At 45.6% G+C, this 22,038-nt stretch overlaps 1 protein-coding gene across 6 annotated transcripts in view; it reads right to left on the bottom strand.

Annotated features, from left to right (window-relative positions):
• Window positions 1-19,881, bottom strand: part of EXOC6B (exocyst complex component 6B) — a 306,436-nt gene extending 286,555 nt beyond the window's left edge. For 2 of the 6 annotated variants that reach the window (XM_037388258.1, XM_037388288.1), the window contains exon 1: window positions 19,682-19,881. In XM_037388258.1, the coding sequence (XP_037244155.1) occupies window positions 19,682-19,794 (113 nt within the window). In that variant the 5' untranslated portion in view covers window positions 19,795-19,881. The remainder of the gene's footprint in view (window positions 1-19,681) is intronic. The other 4 variants (XM_037388268.1, XM_037388297.1, XM_037388273.1 and 1 more) reach the window with 3 other exon arrangements.
• Between the last annotated feature and the right edge of the window lie 2,157 nt (window positions 19,882-22,038).

The following is a 22,038-nucleotide window of genomic DNA, read 5'->3' as shown; positions in this document are numbered from 1 at the left end:
GGCTATTTTCAGCCAGTTCAGACAGTGAAGCTCACAACTGAGGAATTATCTTTACGCAGCTGTAGCCGTTTCAAGCATGAGCTGCTCTAAAAATACAATCCATATTAAGGAGACTCAAAAAAGCAGCCAAGAGCTCATTAAAGAGCAGCGGAAAGCCTAAGTGAAAAACAGCCTTCCAGTTTGTGCTTCAGCCTGAAAACAACGATGGGGAGGACTTCAGAGAAATATCCAGTCTACCAAAATGTCACGTGAGAAAAGCACACCCCCAGACAAGAGCTGGGTCAGCCCCCGCAGCACCTGCAAAGGCCTGTCTGTAGATACACACATATATACATACACGTGTATAGATATGAAGTTTATATGTAACAGCTGGAAACCACAACAATTGGAGTGGACGCAAAACATGGCATCCAATTGCATTAAACAAATAACAGGACAGATGAGGCAATCATCACTGCTGTGGTCTTACAAAAATAAGAACAAAAGTGCTATTGTCCAGGAAAGAGAAGGGAAGGAGAAGTATTCACGTGAAGGGCTTGCAGCAGAAATTTAACTATCTAGTAGTATAAAACCATATATATATATATATAAAAATATATATATCTCGAATCTGATAGCAGAGGGAGGCCATGAGTCATGATTCCAGAATTGGAACAGTTCCCTTGTGTCCAAATCCTCTTGATGGAAGAGGAAACAACCCACTAGGAACAGGGAAATGCTTGGAATGCCTCATTATTTTAAAGATGCAAATGCACTTAAAAAAAAAAAAATAGGAGCAACCTGTTTGCCCTCACATTCATAAAATCATCTCACTACCAGCCTCAGACTTCTGGTTTAGTGGTGTCAGACCAACTGGCTCCAGAAATGCAATTATTTCTGAATCTGAATTAGCCTGCATGCCACAGTGTAGGAGAGTCAGTTCATTTCATGTTGTATGTGGACCACTGAGACATGCTGGGAAGTGCAAAAAAGTCCCACAACAGACAGATGCAGGAGTTTGTTGTGAGCAAAGGGTCCCAAGAACCTCACACAAACACCTCTGTGACATCTCCCATGCAGAACTGCTTTATCTTTGAATTTTCTTGTTGCTCAGTTTAAATGACACCTCCTGAATGCCACAAATTAACAGACCAGTAATTACCAACCCTGCCAGAATGAACACACAGACCAGGCTACAAGCTTCCAGAAACACACCTACTTCTTTCCCTCCTGCCAGACGGTGGGCAAGCAGACCAAAATTCTTATATTTAAAACTTAAAATCTTTCAGGGAAAGCATTCCAAAATGCAATTACCCTAAATACAGCAATTTTTATTCTGTATCTCTGCCAACGTGAAGTCGTTGCTTTTTTCATGGCATTTTTCATCTTACAGACAGGAATTTATCTGTTTGTATTATCCCTCCCCACTTAGGAGTGCTAGCTTCTCCCAAAACTCCTGGACAATCACACACCAAAAATAAACAAATTTTTCCTTTATTTTACCTTTTCTGAGCAAACACAGCAAAAAACTCTAAAGTTTTGACACCACATAACATGTTTCTGTGGAAAACCTAATACCCAGCTTGCTACAGCAATACCAGCTAAAGGACTGGATGCAAGCATCCCATTCACACAGAGACATACTGCAAGTAGCAGCCAAGAAAGAAGAAATACTGAAAAAACACAGATTTTAGTGAAGAAAGTCATCCCTGGGCAACAGTTCACTCAACTGAAAATAGGACAGAAGCGGTTTTCTGTATTTTACCTTACCAAACCAGCTCGCATTTCTAACGCAGGGTTCAGCCCAGTCCCTGGTGAGCAGATGGTCAGGTCAAAAAACTCCCTCACTAGACACAGTAATTGCTGGTGATTTTGAGCAGAGACCAATGGAGACTGTGTTATCAGCACTCCTGGGACAGCCTTTGGTCTTTGCACTGATGGGGCCAGGCCAGAGCATCTGCACTGTCCCTGCCTGGTTGTATTTCTCTTAGCCAAGGGAAGTTGCAGACTGCAGGGATACTAGCATCAAACTTTCACAAATTCATGAAAAGGATTGAAGAAAAATACCTTCATATGCAACAGCTGAAGAAATGCCTTAAGATACCTCGTAGTCCTGTGACTTTTAGCTAGTTCTCCCAAGAAATAGAGCAGAAAACAGGGATACTCACACTGCTTGCAGAGATAGGAGTGCTGCATCTATCAGTTTATTCAGCAGAGCTGCAGCTGCAAGCCCTATGGAAGGGGATGGTCCCCAGAAGACTGAGTCACAGACATCAGACTTGGAAAAAAAAAACCAACCTGTTAAAGCATTCCTAAGTGTCACATGGAATATGCAGAAGGATATCAACACCCTGGTTTTTGAACTAGCCTTTGCAGGACTGCTCCTTACAACCCTGTAACAGACCTTTCTGCTAGTGTAAGATACGACTCAGAAGAGAAAAATGCTGCTTTCTCTAACTCAGACAAGTATATTTCACTCCAACATGAAAAAGCACATAGACTTTCAGCAAAGCACATTTGTGTTTGAATTTATGCATGTGTACTTTGTATAGAGAAAAAGCATGTAAAATAAACTAAGCTGGGGGCAATTCAATCAGAGCAGCAGTTTCAGCTTGCTTCTGCAGCTTCACTTTTGTTACTTCGGAGGTTCAGAAAACACCCACCACACAGTCTTGCTGCTCTTACCCCAACCTCAGTCACTGAGGCTGAGCTTGGATGAAGCATCTTCTCAGTCGACACTTGGAAGCACAAGGAGACAATTAACAGCACATTTTGGGGCTATCAGCATCACAGCGTTCAGCTAGCTAAACAGTCAGACAATCTCAGTCTCGAGGTGGTTTCCTTTCCCTGGAGCTCTCCCACACCCCGTCCCGTCTTTCAACACGGACTTCCCTTCTCCTCAGGTCCTCTCCCTGAAGGAAAAAGGAAAGCAAGGTGAAGATCTAAGCATGCCAAGCCCTGCAGCACAGAGGCTGCGGGCAGAGCAGCAGGTACATACCTAGTCCTCAGAGCCAGCACATATCACAAACTACAGACTGTGCAAACACAAAATCAACTGGATTTCTACAATAAATTCCCACTGGCAGTACCTTTCAAGTGCTCTGTTCCCATCAGGACTCTTTGCTTTAGATTATATTCTCCTCTTGACAAGGAGCTTTATTTTTGTGTACACTGCCAGACACTCAAAGGCAAGTTATTTTTCAAATAAACGTCACTTGGGTTGAGCCAGGTTGAATCTCAGCTTGCACTTCCTGCTTTTATTTCCAGCTTCCATTTATTTTTCTGCCCTTGCCGCTGTGTGCAGCCTCTGCAGTGCAGTTTTATCCACGTGTGTAATTAAACATGGTTCTGTTATTATTACCTCTTAAAGATTTAGGACTTTGAGTACAGTCGGGGAGAATAAAGGCACTTAAGCACCTACATCCCTCATATTTTACCCTTCTAACTCAACTGTCATTTATTATTGTTACGTATAGTTTCCAATAAAAATGAAAGCGCTGCTTAACTAGCCCAATTTGCATTTATTACCCTCAGACTAACTGAGCATCCTGCATATTACACTCCAGTACCTGATCCAAATCTGAGCATTATCACTAGAAACATTCAAGAAAAAGTAAAAGCAATTATGCTTTTAACCTACATGACCAAAATCTTGTCCTGGACAAGACACAGACCCATTCAGAAAGGGCAACCCAAAGAAACAAGCCTCAAGTCCAAACAAAGCTGTGCTCTGCATCCCAGCTACTGGGCATTTCACAGTGCTTTGGATCAAGGCATTAGAAAGCCTGTGTTTGACCCCACCTAGATCTCCAACAGACAGCTGTTTTTAAGGAAAATAACAAAACACAACTTCATTTCAAGGTTATTTTGCATGAATCTCTATTATTTAAGAGATTAAGAAAGGAATGGAATTAGATCGCACTTCCCAGGAGAGAGTATTTTGTTATTAACTTCAGATTTTCATATATTTAGTTTAAAAAATAAATCAAAAAACAGACAAATGAAGATTAAGAGCAGACAAATAAAATGGACAGAAGGTCCATAAAATGATAATAAAAGTACCAGTGGGTTTTTTTCCTATTACAACTATTTGTGTCAAAAGAGTTAACTCCACAATACTATGGGAGGGTTTTATGAAAACACAAACACCCCTGACATATTTTACAGCAATCCGTGGATGTGTCATCTATCAAGTTCCCTTCCAGCACCTAATTTGGAATTCTCTCCAAAATAAAGTGCACGCAAGTTTGTCTGGCATGCAACAATTCATGGCACAATACCAACAAAAGATGTTCATTTTTAGTTGCTGCTTCCGAACCAAGAAGTGAACAAGCAGGACCAACATATGATGAAGTATATTGAAAGAAGCTGTTGGTTTAGTCGGGAGGTTTTTTGTCAACGGATAAATTCAAGACTAAAACCTTTTCTTAACATAATTTCACTCCAAAAAATTGCTAACAAGTAGGAGCAGGCAGACGTGGAGGAACCATCTACCTAATAGTACTGCATGGCTCCAAACCTACTTCTGCTTCTGAAAAACACATTTATTTATTATTTTTACCCTGCCTGTGCTACCCCGCTGTTAGCGGGCTGTCTCAAACACTGCAGCATGCATTTTGGTCACTGGAGAGTGCCACCCAAATTCCCAGAGACTGCAAGATAAATCCACACCTGCAGCAAAGACCACAATTACAGGACAAATTGGAAAACTCCAATTTCCAGTTTGTCTTATCCAGAACATAAATGTCCCTATCTGTTCGGGCCAACTCAGCTTGCATTGCAAAAAAAGTAAAATTCTTACCAGGACCACAGCGTCACATGCTGTGCTACCATTTCAGAGGGGTGATCACAAAGATAACCATCACTACACGGCTTTAGCTTCTGTTGCTTTGTTTCATAGAATCACAGCATGATTTGGGTTGGAAGAAACCCTAAAGATCACCCAGTCTCACCACCCTGCCATGGGCAGGGACACCTTCCACTAGACATGGTCACTCCCAGCCCCATCCAGCCTGGCCTTGGACACTGCCAGGGATGGGGCATTCACAGCTGCTCTGGGCAGCCTGTGCCAGCGCCTCGCCACCGTCACCATAAAAATTCCTTATGTCCAATCTAAATCTTCCCACTTTCAGTTTAAAACCATTGCCCCTTGTCCTGTCACTACAGGCCCTGGTAAAAAGTATCTCTCAAACCTTCTTATAAGCCTCTTTACATATTGAAAGGCCAAAGAGAACTCTTCTTAAAAAGCAGCTTTCTATAGTCCTGCATGGGAGCGCAGGATCTAAGAAAAAGCTCAGAGTGGGGTTTCTCTAGCACTTAAATGCAAAGGAGGTCCCACAGCATCAAATACTGCTGAAGGATTCCACCTAAAACTGAAAGATTGTTTCAGTTTCAGTGAAAGCACCCAGGGCAAAAGAGTAGAAGTAAATCAGTAACACAGACTGCACCTTTCCCAGGCGAGCTAGCCAAGCTCCCTGCATTGCGCTGTACAGAGCAGCCCCTGGAGCCCACACAGCTCAGGGCTGTGATCACCCTGAGCACCCTGCTCAGGTCCTATGGGCAAAATACCCCCCAGTTTGTGTTGGGCTACAGGATGCAAGACAGATGCAACAGCATTTTAACTTGAACTAGAGTTATGACTTTTAATTATTCAGTTTCCCAGACATCTATGAACTTTTTAGACTAAAAGCATGATAGCAGCACAAGGGATTATTCAGAACAGGAGGCAGAAGACAGGTGAGCCATCTACCATGTATTTTTTTCAGAAGCAGTAGATGCCAAGTGCAGCATGGTTAGCATCCAAAAGAGCTCTGCTACACATGTACACGTAATCTATATCCCCAACACAACCGTGCAGCCACAGCAAGCACTGCCTTTTTGCTCGCTAGCTGAAATGCTTTTGGCATCTCAGTTAAGTTCTAGAAGAAACTGAGAAGGAAAATGCATATTCCCCAAATGGAGTATGTGAAATTCCTGGACTCTCCCTCCAGGAAAGATGCTTCAGCTGAAGTTGCTTGGCCAAATACCAGGACATATCTGATTTCAGTTCTTTATGAGAGGACCCGGGCATTTCATGGACATTACCTATCAATTAAATGCTCTTCCACTGCTTCAAAAGGATGATGTTAAGCTTAAGAAAAAAATGTATCTACAAAAGTAAACAGGCAAAGTCACAAGACACTGAAAAACAACAGTCCATCAGGACAGAGACCATTCTTATATGTCAGTGCACAACACAGCTGGGACCTCGTTCCCCAGCTGGGGTCTTTGGCTTTGGTGGAACATGTTTTGTTCTCAGTCCTGCACCTTTCCTGCAGCATGAGAAAGTGATTCTAACTCTGAAGACCCCCATAAACAAATTATACTTCATCCTGAAACCACAGAGATAGAAAATCTCTACAGGTGTAGAAATTTTAAGCAAAGGAAAACTGATTTGAGAGACCAATGGCTCCAGAAGATTCACAAAGCATTCATGGTGAGCAGATCTCTAGCCTCCTTTTAAGAAGTGATTAGCAACGAGCTCTGTAAACTTGAAGGGTTAATCTAGAATCATATACTCTTACTGAAAGAGCTGAGCATGGAGTTTCTATTTCTATTGAAGGCAACATCTCACTCACAGGAAAATCCCATGAGGTTGGTTTCTAAAGCAAGACCACAGGTAAATTCACTCTGAATTTAAAAGCCATCAGTTTCCTCCATTCCCACCCCAAAACCAGACCACTCGTTCAGCCTATTCGCCTAACATCCCATACCCTGCATCAGCTCTCCACTCCTGGATTTTGCTGTAGCCCCAGCCAACTCTTCTCACTCGCACGCAATTATCACTGCATCCTCAGCTTCATGTCCTCCAGCAGTTTCCCAATGCAGGTCACCAGTTCTGGTTGTCTTCTCCACACCTGTACATGCCACCCAGCTCAGGCTCATCACACCAGCTTATGAAGGAAGCATCATATTATGTAAACTTTCAGGAAAGGGAAAGCTGAGAACAATACCGATATACTCTAACAGCCTTTCAAGAAGGATATAATTTCTCTAACAAAGTCAGATTATAATCTTTTGGTGTCCAATTCTCTCCAAATCAGACAGAGAAAGAAGGAAATGGATTCACAAGATGGTTCAGCTGTCTTTACTCTCTCTAGATCCTAACAATCATCCACCCAGAAGGAAAACAAAGGCTAGCTTATGAACAGTGATATTTGGAAAATATTCTGTTAATGGGTACCATCTTCCAGGAGAGTATATCTATTAGTAAGGAAGTTCCTATCCACTTGTGCTTCAAGACACCAGCCTGAAAGTAAAGTCTACAGCCTCATCCATCACCTGAAACACTGCCAAGAGCCGCCTACGCATTTCCAACAACTTATCTTACTTTTGAGCTCTTCATTACTCAGCAGAGAGGAAAAAAAATACTCTTTACACTCATTTTTTCCCTTTCTGTTCTTCTTGGATGGCCATGGGGGGCGGGGAACCCACAACAACCACTTGGCTTCTCAAGTGAATCTTTTATGGCAAGCCTGGCAAATCTCTTAACATTACTAACAGATTTTAAGGAGGAGATTTTGTTCGCTTGCTCTTGCAAACCTGAAACTCAAAGCAAGCACATAACTAGGCATCAGTCACAGCCACACACCCTGCTCTGCCGTGTCAGTAGCCTTGGCCCTGACATCCGCAGAAGGTACTGCATGGGGCGGGAGCACAGCCAGCTAGCAGCTTGGGAGAGACTTTTGGACCTTTATTTGTCACAGAAAGGGAAGCATGAAATTATTTCAATGATGAGATGAAAGAGCGGGGGGGAAAAAAAAAAAAAGCTCCTCTGGGATGCACATGAATCATCAGCAGGCTGGCCCAGGGAGAGAGGTACAGAGGAGGGGCAAGGTTATTGTAGCTTTACCAGCACCCCTACCCCCTTGGCACAAAACACGAAGCATAGCATCTCCAAACTGAGCAGCGGCAACTGTGGGGACACCTGAGCTCAAGAAGGTTTCAGTCCCTCTGTGTATCAGTTCTGGATTTTCAAGAACACAAGAAACTCTTTCACTGGGACAGCAGCTTATGAGTGTAAGACACCCAAGCCACAGCTCATCACACAACTGTTGAGCTAAATCCTCATCTATTAATACATCCAAGGGCAGATCTTCAGGCTTCCTCCTCGTCCACCCAGGGCGGTGCAAGGACATGTGCGCTCACAGCATTGCTATCTATTGTGTAGGACACATCACCGCACCCAGAGAGGACAACACAAAGTGAAATCAGCTCCGTGACAGTCCTGCTCAGACATGAGGATGTCACACAGACATGTCAGGTCATTCTCCACAGCACCCTTAAAAGCCTCTCCCTGTGCACAGAGTGCCCTTACTCATGTGCTCCTGCCACACCAGGGACAACACTGGGCACATTCACAGCACACTGGACATGCAGGCCAGAAGCAAATTATTAAAAAAACAGATCAGATAACAGGTTGCTAAACAAGAACCTAACGTGCTACAGGGATTTCAGGAAGAAAATGCTCGCCTTTGCAGATTCGGACCTTTCCATCACTGCCACCTGTAGTTTAAAATCCCAAAGGCACCAGTTCACCCCAAAAAGCAGGATTATGACTAGCCTCATCCTCAGCTTTCTTAATAGCTATGGTTGAGAAGCAGCAGAAACAGAGGATTTGCTCACCTGCTGTTCTGCCTCAGCTAATGCTGCTCTCAGCTCCTTTGTGTCTAAGTGACTGAAAGAGCACAAATCAGTGTGTGTGTGTGTGTGTGTCTTGCCTGAGCAAATTGCCAGCCCTAAAGCCAACCCAGCAGGAGAGATAATTATCCGTACACGGACTTTCCAAATCAAAATGGATTTGGAAGCAGAGAGAGGAAGTTCCAGCAGACAGGCACACCGTGCATCCTCGCTTCTGCAAGACAGACGGCACCTGAAAAACAGGCTGCATATTACAAAGGAGCAATTCTTTACAACGACCTAAAACTGCGTCCAGAGATTTCATTAAAGAATGTTACTTCCCAAGGTACAGCCACAGGAAATCAAAAAGCCTGGACTCCTGTCTTCAGATTTTTCAAGAAACTTTGGCACCTAACCCAGTGAGTGGGACAAACTCTCCCCAGAAGCTTGGACATGTGCTTACTGGAAATGCCACAAGTCTCACATGCATGAGGCAGCTGATCTGCACAAGCAGAGTAAGCCAAGCTTCAGCAGAAAGGTAGAAACACACTGACCCCCCCAAAACTACCATACAGAATTCATGATGGGCAAAGGACCAAGCTGCATGGCACCACCTACTACTGAAAGGACATCACAACCAGCCCAGCTATCGCTTTTGGACCTCTGCTCATGACCAGATAGACCAATGGAAGAAAAGTCAAGTACCCTACTGATCCACAGGGAAAGGACTTCCAGAAACCACCTTCTTCACTTCAGTCCCCCCCACACGGTCAACCCTCCCTAACGCACTACTGACAGATGTACAGCTACCCTACTTTTCCTACCCTTCAGACAAGATGCTTTGTAGGCAAATGAGGGAGCCATGACAAGATTAAGGATTTAGGTTTGTCAGGGGGGTTTGTTAGCCAAGAGTCAGGACAACCTACAGAAGAAAGCACTTCTGCTCCAACCCTGCGAAGTGCTCAGAATTAACGCCAGGCTCTCTGCAACAGTCAGGGTAAAATACCCAAACCAAGCACCTTTGTAGGAGCAGAAAGAAAACCGTTACTGTCGCGTATCACTACAAAGGAGGAAAAAAGCGTGCTTCTTCATTTCTTCCCTACCCAAAAAGGAAATTAAAAAGGAACAGCTAGAAGTATTAAATGCTTGTGGGTGGCAACGAAACTGCTTAAAAGACATATTTATATGCTCTAAGGCAGCAGTATAGTAACTATGAAAACAGGCTTCAAACATTCACACATACACACCCTCAGCCACCATGGTTAAACAGCAGTACAGGAGGCTTTCAAGAAATAAAAGAAAATTTTTCCAACTCTGGAAAATTAAAGAGCACAAATTCAAGTAAGCTAAGCACACATACAATATAAGCCGGGGGGGGGGGGGTGGGGGGGTGGGAAGAGGCATGTGAAAAGCTAATTAGTTAATATACAATAAGCTAGTAGCTTCTTCAAATATCAGAAGTAGGAAACCTGCCAGAGCAAGCAAGGGAACAGGAGCCTTTTCAGGAAAACTTCTCTGCTGTGCAATGGCTGGAAAAATGGTTTGCAGCATCCCACGAATAGGACTACAGAGTTTCTGCCCCAAAACTTCCCCAGCTGCTGCAGACTGAGAAGTTAATAGAAGACACTCAGACCAGCTCAGTAAAACAAACAGTTGTGTTTGTTCCAGAACACTCAAGGTGCATTAGACAAAACTGCCAGGCCACAAACACCAGGTCAGCAATAATCTATCACTAATATTGTGGTTACCGCGAGAAAAGCGGAATATGGAAAACATGCTACTAATTTCTTTAGTGGCTTCTGCAGTGAGTGAAGAATCCTGCAAGCTACAAAGTACTAAATGTGACTGAGCAAAGTAGAAGTCTTTTTTATGAAATAGTTAGCAAACACATAAAAAGTACAATCCAGTGGAGACAACAGTTTCTTTGGGTGCCACTCACATCTTACTCACTAGCACTCTTTGAAGGAGTCAGACTTGTTAACAAGGGGGATCTGGTCAACCTAACAGACATGAATTAAAAGCATTCAAATGAAAAAATAGATGGTTGATATTCTTCTAGTTCAGTGTTTCACAGTGGTTTGGAGAAGGGGATGAACATCAAGATGACATTTCGCAGAGGACACGGAGCTATTGAGTTGCATAAATCCCAAAGGGAAAAGCTGCAAAGGATCTTACAACACCGAGTATAAGGTGACAAAATAACAAATACAGCTCAGCGTCAGCAGTGTAAAGCAAGACACTTGCAGGGGAGGAACAATGTGGGGACAAACCTTTTATAATACACCAACAGCAAGGTGCTCCGAATTAACTACTACTGCTGAGGAGGGACACCAGCAGTATTGTGGTTGTATTGTCGGAAGTGTTGGCTCAGACCACAGAGACTGCAAGGAGAGAAAGTAAAGCAGAAAACATCACTGTGCCACTTAATCTCAAGAAGTGAATCTGCATCTTGATCACCATGTGCAGCTCTGATCTTTCCAGCATCATCACAAAAAGGCGATAACTGCATGACAAAAGATAGGAAGAAAAGCAACAGGGATAATGAGCAATTCAAAACAGCTTTACCAGGAGAATGGAATGAATTGATTATGAACCTTCAGCTTGGAAGGCAAAAAAAAAATAAAAAAAAGACTGACTTACTATTTCTTATAATCCTTTGTGAATGCCTAGACCTTGTCCTAGCAAAAAAACCCACCAATTTTAAACCCTTAAGGAATACACAATCCACAATTAAACCACAGAACTCATCACTGTAAAATGTTTTAAGGGCAAGAGCACTAGCAGACTAAAATGTTGATGAGAGTTGTGGAGAAGAGATCTATGGGATGCTCCTGAACAGAGAAATGCTGGTACAAACTGTGCTGAAAGGCTCTAAAGTGCAGACTACAAGACACCAGAAGCATGTATCTGTATTTGCTCTGTATCTCATTTGATAATCACCTACTCCTCACTACCCTCAGGTACGGGATGATGAAGACGAAAAGCTTATGATGCCACCAGCATGAACATTTTCATGATTTTCTCAGCTAAAGAAACAGCTGTCTCAGAAGACACTTTCTTGCATCTATCCTAAATCCCCACTGCTGCAATTGCAGTCCAGACCCCAGCCTGCACGCAGTCATGAAAGAAGAGCTTTTCTTCATCTTCTCAACAGTCTATTCTGCATTTGAAGATTGATTGTGTGCTTGTCTTCTTCTTCTCCAGATTAAGCAATCCCAGTCATTTCTTTTTTTTTTCCTCCAAAGGCTGTGTTTGCTCTCCTTTGCGAAAAATATCCAAAAAGTCATATTACTAGGCTTCTGCAGCCACAGACTAAAGGCCAGTTCATTTATTTATTTTTAGAAAAAGAAAAAAATCCTTCAAACCATGAGAAGTGGTATCAGAAAGAGCATGACAGAAAGGACAGTCTAGGCAGACTGAAATGCCACAGGACTCTGCCTACAGCAGTACAATCAACCAAGCTCCCAAGCTACTACTATTCTGCAATCCTCTGTAGGCAGGACAGCAGAGAGCTCTAAAGATGAGCTCAGCTGCCAGCTTGAGATGAAATACTGCTAAGTCATATGCAGTAACAACTCCTGAAGCCACGAAGACAGGTTACTAGAGCAGCCTTTCCCCACAGATTCAAGCGAAATATCCCCTTTTACCTTACTACCTCATAACACTGCTGTCACATACTGCTACTGCAGACAAGGTGCTGGGAGGGTAAGTAGGAAAATAAATTCAGTGAGCTACCGAGAGCCCAGACACAGGACCATATCCCACAGAATAGGAACAGGCATTTGATAAATCTGTTCTTTGACAGTGATTCATTAAATTCCATAAAGGAATGTACTTCTGTAAGAAAAGCCAAGAAAATACAAGGTATAAATAATTAAGCAGTACATTCCTGCAAACTGTTCCCTTCAGACTGCATCAGGGTGCAGACTGAAATAAAAAGGGTTATATGAAATATAAGATTTCAGCATTTCAAAATTGTTTGCAAAACTTCAGGACTGCAAACAGGAAAGAATCCATAAAATCTGAGATAATTAAGTAAGGCATACCTTCAGGCAGAGATTGCCGATGCTCGACACATTAAACCAGACCAGTCCATCTCCCAACGGACCGCTAATGCCAATAGAAGATTATTTCACAGAAGCAGCTGCTGATACTTTTTTCTCCACAACACAAAACCTGGAGCTAAACAGCATCAGCCTGACCAGAAGGGAATGCTAATATAATTCAAGCAGTATTGCAATGAACTGTCTTTTAAAAGACGCTTAATTATGTACATATGAACAGAGACCCAGGCTCATTTTCAGGAGATTGCAGTTTCCCAGTCTGGGTGGCAGGAGAATGGGCTGAAAGATGCTTCAAACGATCCTGCAAGGCTTTTATTAGCAGACAATTTACAGTTGTTACAAGCAGCTTCCTGAGCAAGCTCTGTGGCCAACAGTTAGTGTCTAGACGTTCTGTGCTATTTCTTCACAGCATTGCTTTGCTGGCAGTTAGCATTTCACGAATTACTGTGTAAAGCAAGGGATGGGATGTGTAGAGATGGGACTCGCGACCCAAGGCAAAGCGTGGCACGTGGCACAGCTGAAGGGTGCTAAGTCAGAACAACAACTCAGTACCATTTTAGCCCTGTTAACATGTAAATTCTCACAGTGTTCAACCTCAGGGGATTTTTTACAGATACTGTGTATGATTTTCAGATGATCTCAGTTCTTACTGTGCCTGGGACCTTGAGGAGGTGCTTCTTATCCAGCCCCAGCATGTGCAAGAGAAGGTCCACTTCATCCCAAAGCTGATCCAGGGTCTCCTTCCTCTCTCCTCATGCAAGGCAGGCTTGGCTGAAGGACAAACCACAGCAATCACAGCCCCCTACCACCAGTAAAGGTGGTCCCAAGAGCAAGCAGAATGACACTGTACCATCTTTACTACTACACTCCAAAATACAAATAGGGAAGCTGTTAAGCCAGAGGCCTATCATTACTCCTTGCTTCACATCTGTAACACAGACAATTATCCTCATCTCACCCCCTGGAGCAAAGATTAGGACCAGCTTGGCCAGCCTTCGCTCTTAGCACCCAACCCAGAAAACTCAAGTCTGCTGCTTCTGCTCATTACTGTGTCATGGTTTCCATGTTCACCTAACCCACCATAAACCACTTACATTCCCCAACCAAATAAAACAGCCTTCTACCAGGTGAGGGAATTGCACACAGCTTGTGGAAGAAGGACATGTTCAAGTTCATAGACATTAGATGTCTAATACCACAGCTGCCCTCCAGACCCAGTACCCCGTCACCAAATTCCATGTGCCAGTCTAGATGCTGGGAAGGCACAAAACAAGCCCAAGATAAATTGGGGGTGAACTGGTCCAGCTGAAAACCTGCCTTAGCAGGGGGATTGGACTAGATCTCCAGAGGTCCTTTCCAACCCCAACCATGCTGTGATTCTGTGACTTTTGCCATCACCAAGTCCCACATTCCCATCTCCACCCTCCTCCCTGGGCTGGAAACAGTATTTGTGCTACCACACAGCAAAACACCTTGAAGCAGAGCTGTGTTGAAACAAAACGTTTTTTAACTGGTTTATTTTTCCATCCAGATCCATTTTCCAGCCAGGTTTACCACCAGGCTTGTACTGATGCTGCAACTTTCAACTAAGGAGATGCTGGGGAGCTCAGAGGGGCTAAGTGAGAGCCCCAGCACTTGCTGGACCCCCTCCATAAGTTTGTGTCTAAGAGCAAAGCCTCAGCTTTCCCAGTCCAGCACCAGAAACCTGAATGACACAGGAACAGGGCTGTAATAGTTCCAGCTCAGCTCCATTTGAAGCTATAGAATAAACCAGAGAACATCCCCCCTTCCAGGACATCAGCACCAGCTCAGGAGTCAGGATCTTAGACAAACTGCTGCTATGTGCACTGTGACATTGCTCCAGCCTGGACCCAAGGTAGCACCGAACCATGTCAGCAAGATGGGCTGCAGCAACAGCACCTCTGGCTCCCACACGTTCATCTCAATGCTCCCCCCAGAGAGCCAGCCAGAGCCTGAGGATACCAAGAAGGACCTAAGGTGATGCTCCTATGGGAGATGAGGTTAGTTAGATCCGTTAGTCCCAGATGAGAACATTATTTGTCAAGAATTCAAGCCAGAAGACCCAGAATCCTTAAAGAAAAAGGCAGCTGAGGACCTCTGGCTCCACTGCTTAAGATGAACCTGAGTATGGGGGAGGTTACAGGCAGGGGATGAACACAGCGCGCTGCCAGCACTGTAAACGGATCAGCCAGGTAGTTCCAGGTCAGCCAGAGCAACACTAATCCCAGACACAGTCATGGAAGAGTTGATAAAGGATTCAAGGAACAGAGCTGAATTACAGTCCTGCTTTAACCTCAGTCAAGAGCTGCTTAGTAGAAACACTACCCTATCAAGTATGCTTAATTTCATTTTTGGGTAAAACAACATTGTAATCTCTCCAAACACATAATTAGCAGACAGATATGAAACTCCTATTAAAAATATAGTTCTATATAAAAGCACAGACTGGATGATTAATTGCTGTCTGCAATACAAAATGTCTCAGTTTTCTAAAGGGGCACAGGCAAGTACTAATCCCAACATAACTGATAAAATCTCAACCACGAAAGAACAATCTAGAAAGCAAATATATATCTAAAAAAAAAAAAAGGGGGGGGGGGGGGGAGAAAAAAAGACCGATAATACAATTTGCAGATGACACAAAAGCTGGAAGAATAACAAACCATGAAATCAGACAGCCGTGGAGAACAATCGCTTGGAAATCTTGATCCTTCCCAGCAATTTGCACTACAGGAGAACCAAGCGCCAAGGTACAGATGTAGCAACGAGGAGCGTGATCCATAGCTACAAACAACTGTGCCCCCAAGAAAATAACTCTGCATTAAGTAACAATTCTTGTTACAATGCTGAGGAGAAGAGAGACTGGAGAAGCTCTCAGTGCACAAGCAGGAGACTACTACAGTACCGATGTAATTTTATCTGCATCTAAATCGGAGAGGAGACAGCAAGAATACTGTAACTACACCTATGTGGCCAGATAGGGCTTTTTTAATTTATCAAATGCTGTTTAAAAATCCTTCACCAATTTCAAAAAGCTGCAAATGCAGCTCGAGAGCAGGAAAAGGCTTTTCAAGAGACTTGCAGAGCTCATGCTGTATAATCAAAAAAAAGATTAAGTAGTGACTTGAAAACACAAGCCAGTATTTAAACAGTGAGGAGACACCAGGTGTTAAAGGACACTGCAGAGGAGCACAGGAAAGGACAGTAAAACACCTGCAGGCTGAAATCAAGAACTTTTTCTAAAATTATTAGCAATTCAGATAGTCACACAAACTCCTCCTTAGATGACAGGCTGAGCACAGGGAAAAGTGACTGAAGGTATACAGCCCACATTTGTGGGGTGCCATACAAGACAATCTCCCTGTTTTTCCTGCCTTTATTCTGTACCAGTTTGAGTCGATCATTTATAATCTAGGAGTACAGCACAAAGCACAGGACATTTTATACAAAGAACTAGGGAGAAGATAAGGGGAGGAAATAAGTGAATCACAGAAGAAAGCAAGACAGCATCAGCCATGCAAATAAAGTAATCGCTCAGCAAATGCTGTATGAGGTTGCAGAGTGAGGGACTAGCCTCTTCTCAAAGAGTAACTGATTAGAAACCACAGAGACATCCATCCTCACTTCCAGTGAGCACAGCTAGAACATTACAGACCAGGGTTAGCTTCCCATCACACACACACACACACACAAAAAACTAACAAAAAAATCACCCACAACACAACCTAACCAACCAACCTGCTGAAATTACAGAAAAATCACCAAAGAGCAACAAACTTGATCAGTCAATTGAGCATAATAAAAATCAGAGTATTCAAGCGTCACAGCTTAGCCAAGAGGTGGTTTTAAGCAAGAAAGTTTCTTTTCCCCTAGAAGGTTACCTGATCCCGCAGAATTAAGTGATTCTTAGAAACCTAGATACAGAGAGGAGATCCAAAAATACTCTGCAAAACCAAGAAGTGTAACGCAAGGAGGGGGGAAAAAGAGGAATTAGAACAGCAGAAGGAAGTGGAATTAGAAGCAATGGATATAATTAGTAGAGGCTGAATAGCAGGAAAGACATCCTGAAGAGGATTATTTTGATTCCAGGAGCATTGCAGACTCAAGGGGATCCCCACAAAGACTCACTGAACTTGTTCAGTGTCCTCCTTCAAACACAATGACTTTCACTGTCGGGTATTGGGCGGTGGGAAGGGAAAAGAGAGACACCTTGATGGCATCTCCCATTTTGTATTTCGAATTAAATTCCTCTCCTTGAGGAGGGGCAGGCTTCATCCCACATCTGCACACTGCCCAGCACAATGGAGTCCCGGCTCATGCCACTGAATCCCAGAATCACAGCAAGAACAGAGCAGAAAAAATAGGGCTGGAAGGGACTTCAAGAAGGCATCTTTTCATCCCCTGCCCCAGGGCAAGAATTACTACACTTGCTATTTTTCTAACAGAAAATGCTCTCCCTGATGGGTGGGACACAAACCCACCCAGACAGATGAATTTTTTGGACCTTAAATTTAACATCTTAACTCCCCCCCCTCCATCACCCTCTGATAATAGCAACTCAGCCTTGAGCACTATGCCAGGACAACACACACCAGCTGCAGACAGAATATTTCACTCTGCCGAGTCAGAAACTGATAAAAGCGTAATTCTGCAAACAGGCCCCACTGGCAGCTGAAGCCCAGCCGTCCAGCCTTTTTCTGAACTGTGCTTTGGGACTGCTGTTCCTAGAAGGGAAGCCAGGCTGGCTCCTGAAGACACACTTCTTCCATGATGCCTACAAGAAGTGAGTCACCTTTTTTTTTTTTTTTTTTTTTTTTTTTTTAAAGTTTCCATCATCCTCTTTTCCGGACTCTCCAGCACATCATGTTTACCCCGGGCTGGTCTAGTTTCAACTCTTAAAAATCCTTGGAGCAGGTATTACTTACACTTACATCATTAATACCACCCCTGATGAAGTACCGCTGCACTCCAACAGTTAATGCTAGCAAAGCACAAACCTTTCTTCCCCCAGACATTAGAGTTTCTTCTCTGGGTATGCAAAGATAGACATTAAGCCCAACTCCTCATCTACCCTTAATACTGAGAAACAAGATCAACTGCACTTAGTGCTACGAAATGGAAGGAAAACACCCACACTCTTCATTCCAGCAGTTCCCAGGCATTTGAACCAGTTTTTTCAGTTTTGTTAATAATCTAATTCTCAGCATCTCCTACCATTCAGTTTACCTGTAAAGGCTTCATTCACAGGAGAACTTCTGAAAGAAAACTGCAAAAAGTCACAAAAACTAAACGAACGGGCAACCCTATAGCAAGATAAATCCAGTGCTCTATTGCTCCACAAGTGAAAAGCTTTTCCATTTTAATTTTGTGCCCACACCGCAGCATCACTGCAAGTCAAACAGCTTAAAAGCATTTATTTTTAAAGACAGCCACACAAGTCATTTAAAACCATGACTTTGTAAAACTTAAATACTGAAAAGATATGAAGGGCTATTGTAGAGGGGGTGGGACCGGAGGTTCCAGCCCTGTTTATACCAAACACTCCCACCTGGCACTGTGATTTCCAGCTCAGCAGCGACGCAGACTAGCTGAAAGGGGAAGGTGAAATTGACTGTGCTGCCCTGCAAAAGGGCACCACGCTCTTCTTGCCACAAAAAGCAGCAAAGCTTAGCACCAAATTTAAGTCTGCAATAATACCACTATCTAGAGTTTGAAGCCAAGTATTTCTGGTAACACACCTCTACCTTTCCCCACCTCTCAGCCTGATCAGTTTGGTTATGATAAGCTATAAATATCCTCTACCCATCTGTATCATCAGCCTTCCAGAGAACAACACACACGCTTGTGCTCAGCATTGCAAGTAATGTGTTTTGGTTTAGATATGAAGTTTCTTGGAGAACTTCTGTTTAAAGAGGGGGAAGGAGGGACGAGGTGTCTCAGTTTGCCAAATCCATTATATGGCTTCTACAATATACAAAATACAGCTATACTAATAGCACATGGTCTGGATAGCAAGGAAAGGTCTTAGATGTCCATAATTCATGTAAAATACAGTATTTTTAAAAAAACATCAGGTGGTTTCTCATGAGACGCAGGCTTCAGTTAAACAGTCAGCTACCGCATCTTTCAGATTAACAACGCAGCTGAAGCCACTGCTGCAAAATCCTAATCAGCATCACAAATACCTAAAAGGCTAAAATGCCAGTCCCAAGCTCAGGAAAAGCAAACGGGCAGCACTCCTGGGCACACAGCTATATCCATCTGTGCTCCTCGGGCAGGAGGAGAGCTCGGCAGATGAAGCCACAGCTTCTCCCAGCTGAAGGATACTGCAAGAACCACTGGGAAAAGATGCTTAATAGGAGAACAAAGGATCCATTAAGCAAACAGAGGCATTAACTCATATCATCATCAGGATGGTAATTGTACCCATATCCATTGCTTCACAATTAGCCATGGTTTTTGTGAAATGACCAGAAATCAACAAAAAGGGCAGGCAGCGGTTTATATGAATAACTCTGACAGATTCTGGGCGAAGGGGAGGAAAACCCCCTCCTTCCTTCCCTGACCCACACCCCGTCGGGGAGGGCAACGCCAGTCACCCCGAGAGCTGCCGGGGGCCGGCCGGGGCGCAGGCCCCGAGGAGGGGCAGCCGGGCCGGCCCGGGGGGGGGGGTCAGCCGGCCACAGCGCTGCCACCACAGCCGGCCGGGAGAGGCCACCCCGCGGCCCCGGCCCGGGAAGGGGGGCGGCCGCCGACCGAGGGTCGCCACTCACGGCGCTCCCGCCCCCCGGGGAGCCAGGCGGGGGAAGCGAGGGGGCTGCGGGCACTTCTCAGAGACCACTATTGATAAAATAAGAACACAAAATCTCCTCACTGCTTCCAAGTCCCTGGGAGAGGGGGGCAAGGCGAAGCCTGCCCGAGCCCCCCGCCCTGGCTGGCCGCCCCGAGTCCCGCCGCACCTGAGCGTGGGGCCGATGCAGGCCGTGTCGGTGCTCTCGATCTCCCGCAGGATCCGCTCATGCTCCGCCGCCGTCTCCAAGCTCTCCAGCTCCGCCATCTTCCCCCGCTCCATGGGACTCCGCCGGCCGGCCGGCCGGCCGACCCACCTGCCCTGCCCTGCCCTCCCCGCCCCGGGCAGCACCAGCAACCGGGGCCGCCCGCTCCGCTCCGCGCGGCTCGGCCCGGCCCGGCCCCGCCGCGCCCGGCACGCCGGGAAATGTAGTGCGGGCGGGCGGGAGGCCCCGCCGCGGCCTGCGCCGCCGCACGCCCGGCAGCCGAGAGGCGGGGAGGGCCCGGCGGCAGGGGGCGGCCCCATGGCGCTGGGGGGGGGCGAGGCCGGGGCCCGCCGGGGCGGCGGGTGCGGAGCTTCCCTGGCGGGGCGCGGCCCCGCGCGTTCGGTAGTTCCCTGAGGGGCGCGGCCCTGTGGCGGCATCGCCGTGAGGGAACACGGGCCCCTTGGCCGTGACACCCGCCATGAGGGGACACAGCCCCGTGGCAAAGACACCATGCCATCCCCTTGAAGACAAACAGCCCCATGGCAGTGTCACCCACCATGAGGAGACACAGCCCCATGGCCGTGACACCCACCCCGAGGGGATACAGCCCCATGGCAGAGATCCCATGCCATCCCCTTGAAGACAGCCCCACGGCAGTGACACCTGCCTTGAGGGGACACAGCCCCATGGCAGTGACACCATGTCCTCCCCTGTGAGGGGCCACAGCCCCACAGCACTGCTGTGTTGCCACCCGCCATGAGGGGAGGTCCCAGCGGGAACGAACCTGTGTCACTGCCCAGAGCAAAGGCATGACCCTGCCCTGGGAGGGATGAACTTCTACTCCTCCTGCCCCAGCCTGTCCCTCAGCCCCATAAACGATGTCACCCCCACCCTGAGAAGGTGTCATTGACTGTGATCCCAAAGAAAAATCCCTGCTGACACCAAACCACCTTTCAGCTTGATCCTAAAAATCCCACCCGCTGCCAAGCCCCAGCATGTGCCCCCCAAGCTGCACAACCCAAGAGGCATCTTCAGCCAAGGACATGGCGGAGCTTCCTCCAAAAAGCACTGCCAGCCCTAGAGACACCCTTGGATATCAAGGTCTCAAGGTTTAACGCTGCCTCCCTTGGAAGCAGCCAGTTATTATTGTTATTATTTTTTGTTGTGAAAACAATGCTGGAAGGGTCACATTCCCAGCCAGGCGTTATCAGGTGCAGCAGAGCTGTCCTTGCGCGGGAACCTGAGGCAGGGCAGGGATGAAGAGCAGGACTGAGAGCAGGCGATGCACACTGCTGCGGCTTTCTGCATTTGCTTTTGCTGTTTCATCTTCCAAGATATAAATACAACTACACTAATTGTATGAGCACACCTCGGGCTTCCCTCACTGCTGCTTGCTGAGGGTGAACGCTGCCAGTCTGAATATCCCAGTATCATCACTGAATTAAGTGAGAAAGGGATAAAAGAAATTCCCAAAACATGATGTACCATGACTGGATCAACACAGGAGGGGCAAGGAGAGCCTGGCAAAGACTTCGTTAGTTCACGTGAAGTTCACCAGCTCTCGCACATAATGCCTGCGGTTGCCAAACACGGTGCCGTGCAAGACCAGATGGATGTCACTTTGGATGTGCTAACACCAGCAAGGAAATCTGTCCTCTGACCGCAGTCACCATGGAGACATGGTAGAAGCTTTCTGAGGACCAAGAAGCAAAGATACACGTCAGCGGTGGAAGGAAAGTGGATAAAAATAGCAGGGCGATTTCTGAGTCCATCAGCCTGGCGCTGCCTTCCCTCGGGCTGGGTCAGGAGCTGTACGGGGGAGTACGGTGCATTTTGTGCCTGCCTCCCCCGGCTGCTCTGTGCTGCAGGCAAGGTCGGGCACCCATGGCAGCAGGCTGGTGCTTCCAGCACCGCAGCTTACAGGGGCGATCTCCCACGGCAAAACACCATGACAGCTGCTGCAAGGAGCAAATCATTTGTGATTTTAACTGCTTTGGACTGCAGACTGTTGAAATGAGCTACCTGTGGCTACAGGAAATATATATAATGTGCTGCTCGATGTGTCATATGTACCCAGCTCTGGTGCAAAATCTGTAGATGCCATCAAAGCTAAGATTACTGTTTTCATTCAAATTAGTAGGAGCTTGTGCTGTTAGGGACTGAGCCAATATTCATGAAGTCAGCGGTAACCATTGCATTGTCTTCACTGAGCTTCAGAAACAGCATTAAACAGTGGCTGAAGAGTGAGAGGCTGGCAACAATCCTTAATGCTTTTCATTACAGGAGGAGAACTGCTACGAATGACACCACTGCCAGGTTCA

The sequence above is a fragment of the Falco rusticolus genome, chromosome 1 (assembly GCF_015220075.1).
Source record: "Falco rusticolus isolate bFalRus1 chromosome 1, bFalRus1.pri, whole genome shotgun sequence".
Taxonomy (NCBI): domain Eukaryota; kingdom Metazoa; phylum Chordata; class Aves; order Falconiformes; family Falconidae; genus Falco; species Falco rusticolus.
This window is presented reverse-complemented; position numbering and strand designations above follow the sequence as displayed.